This window comes from Echiichthys vipera (assembly GCF_963691815.1).
Source record: "Echiichthys vipera genome assembly, chromosome: 12".
NCBI lineage: Eukaryota > Metazoa > Chordata > Actinopteri > Perciformes > Trachinidae > Echiichthys > Echiichthys vipera.
In genome coordinates, this window is record NC_139837.1 from 1,983,740 (window position 1) to 1,990,114 (window position 6,375).

Genomic DNA, 6,375 nt, shown 5'->3' on the forward strand with positions numbered 1-6,375 from the left:
CTGCACCTCCTGTCGCCATGGGAACACACACCTGCCTGCGTCAGCGGCGCTGCTGCCTCCTCTGACAGCGTCCCCTGTCCTCCCTCTTCCTGTCTTCCACAGAGTTGTCTTGATCTCTCTCCCTGCTGCTTGTTGCTTCAGTGTCTCTACGTGCACTCGTCTCTGTTTACTCTGTGATGGTGATCAGAGGGTTCTGTCTGCCTCCCCAGGGTGCTGCTCCCACCTCCAGCGGTGACCCCCCCTCCACGGGGCTCTACCTCCCGACCGGGCAGAAACCAGAAGCTATAGTCCATGCAATGAAGGTAGGTCCTGTGTGAGCATTAAGGGCGCCCTCCCACTGTGCCTCCGTCCCGTGCCCCGTGCTTTAGGGTCCTTGTCCCCCCCTCCAGGCCCGTTTGTACTCACACTACCTGGGCCTCGGAGAATGCTTCTTGCTGCCTATACGTCATCACGCCGTAACACGTCACACGCATTGATGACGTCATGGCGATGCGTGGCTTTGTTTCCAGATCTTTCCGTAGACCTCGGAGTTTTTGTGCGTCTTGTCGACTGTTTTTGAATCTTTTCATCGACCAAATCTGCAGTAAACACTCCACCTCCGCATCACACCAACGTGAACCTTTCACCGCCATTGTTTGAAATGTCCGCGCATGGTCCCTCCTTCTTTTTTCTACGTCCCAACAGGCGCACAGGAAATGACCTCAGAACCGCCGTAGGCCTCGTGCTCGTACACGTGCGCACGCTCGTGCTCGTACACGTGCAAACGTGCTTTACTAAAGCCCACCTCTCCCAAACGGGCCGTGGACGGCAAGCGTGCCGCTCCTAGACGTGGTACGGTTGCACTCACACTGGTCAAAGGAACCAGACTTTAGCTGTGAAACGTGCTAACGTATTTTGTGTTGCGTGTGTGCGTGTGTGTGTGTGCGTGTGCGTGTGTGTGTGTGTGTAGGTGCTGGAGGTCCATGAGAAGATGGACAGGCCGTGCTCGCAGGAATATGATGAAGATCTTAACGAGAACGAGAAGGCCATCGTCAGAGAGATGTGCAACGTAGGTTTCAATATCAGACAGAATGCACCTACACACACTTACAGGTCCTCAGTCAGTCTGTAGATGTCTCTTACACACACACACGCACACACACACACACACACTTACAGGTCCTCAGTCAGTCTGTAGATGTCTCTTACACACACACACGCACACACACACACACACACTTACAGGTCCTCAGTCGGTCTGTAGATGTCTCTTACACACACACACGCACACACACGCACACACACACACACACACACACACACACACACACACACACACACACACACACTTACAGGTCCTCAGTCTGTAAATGTCTCTTACACACACACACACACACACACACGCACACACACACACACACACATCATAATAATAGCAGCGGAGTGCGAGTGTGGTATCTGTGGTTGTTGGTTGCATATGGGGGGTGTGGGTCAGTAGAAGAGTGGATCGTCCTGCATTTGGAGAGATCGGCGGTTCGATCCCCAGCTCCCCCAGTCCACATGTTGACGTGTCCTTGCGAAAGACACTGAACCCTGAATTGCTGCGCATGGGTGTGTGAATGTGGTGTGAATGATTAGACGGTATGTAGAGTCCATTAAAGTCCATTTACCAGATGTTAAATGAGTTGTTTGGGGTGAATTCCACTTCCTGTCACCGGGTGTTTCCTGTGACTGACTTCCTTGGGGTTGTGACACTTTGATTGGATCTGATGTCGACGTTTGACACTGTTGTTCCTCCCTCTCAGGTGGTTTGGAGGAAACTGGGCGATGCTGCTGGATCCAAGCCTTCCATCGAACAGCAGCTCTCAGGCAGCCGCTCCAAAGAGCCTTTATAGCTGTCGGACACCGCGGGACGCCCCCGGGGGTCCCAACACCTCCACTCTCCTGGCTGTGGAGCTCCTGCCTCCCCAGCCGGAGTTAAACCGCGTCACATTGGATATCCATCTCCGTCAGCCAGGACGTAGGGATGAAACGCACAACACTGGAAGGCCGGCGGTCACAACCATGTAGCAAATGGACGCGAAGCGGGCGATCTTGTAGTCTGGGTCGGTAGAAAGGACTCAAACGTAAGCGACCGTCACCAGGGCGTAGGGTGATGGACTGAGACGCCAAACAACCAGAGACTTTCACCTTAACATCTCCGTAATGGTTCAGTAGATCTCAACAATGACGCACGTACAAATTCATACTTAAACGTTGGAAACAAACACTCGCGGGCCACTTTATTAGGTACACTTCGCTGCTCCATTGGGTCGCTAGTTCCGCTACGTTTTGTCTTCTGAACTGCCCACGCCATTCACCGAGCCCCTTCCTGACCCCATCTTCCAGTGATACGACCAGCCGAGCCGGGACAACGGGGACGGTTTGAAGCTTCGCCGTGACGTCTCGCTGTCTCGCACGTCGCTCAACACGGGCTCGTAGTTCTCAAAACTCAGTTTCCCCTTAATTTAGGAGTTTGCCCTGTTGTCTGTGGGCCTCTGGTGTGACCCGATCTCTTACCCGGTGGCGGTGGGACCTCACTATCCCCGCTCTGGGTTTCCCTCCCTTGGCGGTGCGCCTTGTGCTCGTGGTCCCACTCTGGCGGGGACGGTTATACTTGGTTGCACAGCGGGACGACGAGCAAGTCTGAAAATAAGGTCGTGGGACGGAGGCCTTCAGCAGACTCCGGCAAACCAGTAACTCTTCTGTCGTCGTCTTCTCAGCATCTTTTAGTCATCTTACCTCTCTCGCTTCGTTGATTTTGAGGACACGCGTTAGTTCACTGCAATGTTTAGTGTCGAATCTAAAGTAGATGCTAGGGAGTCGTATTTTTACGGGAAAGCTAACAGGAGAGCGACACCACTGCGAGCGCTTTACACAACATTTTTGTCTTATGTTTGAATTATAAAAATGTCTTTTTTTTGATCGATCTAGTTGTGAAAGCTTTATTCCTACCTTGGTTCTTTTGAGCGTACGTGACAAAAGACCATCACACTACAAATGATCAAATTAGCTGACCTAGCTTAAACAACTAGCTACCAGAAGCTACATTTCTGACACTTCTACTTCTCTTGCTTGTTTGTTTTTTCTGCAGGGAATCTGTATTTGACCCACACCCCCATCAGCCGAACCCCAAACTTGGCCCATGATTGATTTATTCCTGCAGTGCTAGGTTCTACCGGGGTTAACCCTGTGTTCAGGGTCAGGGTTAGGGGGTAGTGTTAGGGTCAGGGTTAGGGGGTAGTGTTAGGGTCAGGGTTAGAGGGTAGTGTTAGGGGGTAGTGTTAGGGTCAGGGTTAGAGGGTAGTGTTAGGGTCAGGGTTAGGGGGTAGTGTTAGGGTCAGGGTTAGAGGGTAGTGTTAGGGTCAGGGTTAGAGGGTAGTGTTAGGGTCAGGGTTAGGGGGTAGTGTTAGGGTCAGGGTTAGGGGGTAGTGTTAGGGTCAGGGTCAGGGTCAGGGGGTAGTGTTAGGGTCAGGGTTAGAGGGTAGTGTTAGGGTCAGGGTTAGGGGGTAGTGTTAGGGTCAGGGTTAGGGGGTAGTGTTAGGGTCAGGGTTAGAGGGTAGTGTTAGGGTCAGGGTTAGAGGGTAGTGTTAGGGGGTAGTGTTAGGGTCAGGGTTAGGGGGTAGTGTCAGGGTCAGGGTTAGGGGGTAGTGTCAGGGTCAGGGTTAGGGGGTGGTGTCAGGGTTAGGGGTGGTGTTGGGGTCAGGGTTAGGGGTGGTGTTAGGGTCAGGGTTAGGGGGTGGTGTTGGGGTCAGGGTTAGGGGGTAGTGTTAGGGTCAGGGTTAGGGGGTTGTTCCCAGGTCACAAACAAAGTGGGGAACATTGAACCCGGGGACCATGGATACGCTCCCGTTCTACCTACTTCGATCACAATCGTCTCTATTTCAAAAGGATGTCACGTCGTCCTCATACAAACCCGTTGTGTCGTCTTTATGTCCTGTTAGTGCTTTAGTGAACGTGTGCATTTTAAAGTTTGGTGCACGGATCTGAATGTAGCCAGTGTGTTCGGTAGCTAACGTGTGCTTAGCTAACGCAGCAGCACACGACACTCGCACCTGTGCGTGACGTAGAAGAACATCTGCGGCTCACGGATGTTTCTAATGAAGCTTTAATTGTTTTTAATCGACAATAATCAGTAGATTCCAAATTGGAAAATGAACCATTGTTGAAAACCACATCACCCCCAATACACTCACAACCGTCGCCGTGACAGTTACACACGTTTTATTTTGAAAATACGTTTGAATGAGTTGCATTTTTAATGTCGACGTTTGAGTTATGATGAACTGTTTCCTCTGTGACACGGTTTAAAAACACACATTTCCCATAAGTCACAATGGAGAAGCATGCTTTTATATTTTTAAATAAGCTGTAGTAGCTGAAAAATGTATTTTATCAGTATATCATAGTGATATGGAACAAAATGAATGATTTTGGAATAAAATGTAGGTCAACTTTATTTGTGTCTTTTATGTGTGACGGTCAAAACGTCATTGTTTTAATCTTATGGTGAATTTCAGTGTGTAAATCAGCTGTTAATGCATTTCTTATTTCACTGATTTACGTGATTCAGACTGATTATTGCGTGAATATGATTCATTTCATAAATTGTTGTCATTCACAGAAGAGCAGCAGCAGAGTTAAGCTTTATTATTTACAGCTGATTTGGAAAATGAGGCTGTTTATGTTTGAGTAGACTGACCTCTAGTGGCTCAACTGCAACACTACAGTAGAACACACAGCAACAGATGGTGTTTACTCAGACACGAAGGACGACGTACAGTGTTTCTTTAATATTTTGTCTCCACAGAGCAAAATGAGTTTGCTGGTTTTCTTTAATGGCTCAAGATTCGGCTCATTTCTTCTCAGATGTGTCCAGTTTTTCACAGAACTGGACACATCTGAAGGACAAAAAGGTATGATTTGGTCCTCTAGGAGCCAAAACGTGTGCTTAAATGTCCTCTAGGAGCCAAAACGTGTGCTAAAGTGTCCTCTAGGAGCCAAAACGTGTGCTAAAGTATCTTCTAGGAGCCAAAACGTGTGCTAAAGTGTCCTCTAGGAGCCAAAACATGTGCTAAAGTGTCCTCTAGGAGCCAAAACGTGTGCTAAAGTATCTTCTAGGAGCCAAAACGTGTGCTAAAGTGCCCTCTTGGAGCCAAAACATGTGCTAATGTGTCCTCTAGGAGCCAAGACCTGTGCTAAAGTGCCCTCTTGGAGCCAAAACATGTGCTAAAGTGTCCTCTAGGAGCCAAGACCTGTGCTAAAGTGCCCTCTTGGAGCCAAAACATGTGCTAATGTGCCCTCTAGGAGCCAAAACGTGTGCTAAAGTGTCCTCTGGGAGCCAAAACGTGTGCTTAAATGTCCTCTAGGAGCAAAAACGTGTGTTAAAGTGTCCTCTAGGAGCCAAAATCTGTGCTAAAGTGCCCTCTAGGAGCCAAAACGTGTGCTAAAGTGTCCTCTAGGAGCAAAAACGTGTGTTAAAGTGTCCTCTAGGAGCCAAAATCTGTGCTAAAGTGCCCTCTAGGAGCCAAAACGTGTGCTAAAGTGTCCTCTAGGAGCCAAAACGTGTGTTAAAGTGGCCTCTAGGAGCCAAAACGTGTGCTAAAGTATCCTCTAGGAGCCAAAACGTGTGCTAAAGTGCCCTCTAGGAGCAAAAACGTGTGTTAAAGTGGCCTCTAGGAGCCAAAACATGTGCTAAAGTGCTCTCTAGAAGCCAAAGGCCCAATTTCCCGTGCTTTAGGGTGCGTGCACCTACGCGCGGTATGGTTGCACTCACACTGGTCAAACGAACTTTAGCCGTGAAACGTGCTCAGGCACGGTACGGATGGACAGTGTGATTGCAGCTCTCAGGCAGCCGCTCCAAAGAGCCTTTATAGCTGTCGGACACCGCGGGACGCCCCCCGGGGGTCCCAACACCTCCGCTCTCCTGGCTGTGGAGCTCCTGCCTCCCCAGCCTGAGTTAAACCACGTCACATTGGATATCCATCTCCGTCAGCCAGGACGTAGGGATGAATTGCACAAGACTGAAAGCCTGGCGGTCACAACCGTGCAGCAAATGGACACGAAGTAGTCGATCTTGTAGTCTGGGTCGGTAGAAGGGACTCAAACGTAAGCGGCGGTCATCAGGGCGTAGGGTGATGGACTGAGACGGCAAACAACCAGAGACTCCTACCTTAATATCTCCGTAATGGTTCAGTAGTTCTCAACAATGACGCACGTACAAATTCATACTTAACCGTTGGAAACAAACACTCGCGGGCCACTTTATTAGGTACACCTCGCCGGTTCATTGGGTCGCTAGTTCCGCTACCTTTTGTCTTCTGAACTGCCCACGTCATTCACCGAGCCCCTTCCTGA

General features: G+C 49.8%; 1 protein-coding gene across 1 annotated transcript in view; it reads left to right on the forward strand.

Moving 5' to 3' along the window:
* The window catches only part of LOC310954835 (coiled-coil domain-containing protein 85C-A-like), an 11,490-nt gene extending 9,353 nt beyond the window's left edge, over positions 1-2,137 (forward strand). Inside the window, exons 3-5 of the mRNA XM_083924522.1 lie at positions 210-302; positions 950-1,048; positions 1,785-2,137. Coding sequence (XP_083780648.1) covers positions 210-302; positions 950-1,048; positions 1,785-1,874 — 282 coding nt within the window. The 3' untranslated portion in view covers positions 1,875-2,137. The remainder of the gene's footprint in view (positions 1-209; positions 303-949; positions 1,049-1,784) is intronic.
* Positions 2,138-6,375: the final 4,238 nt, after the last annotated feature.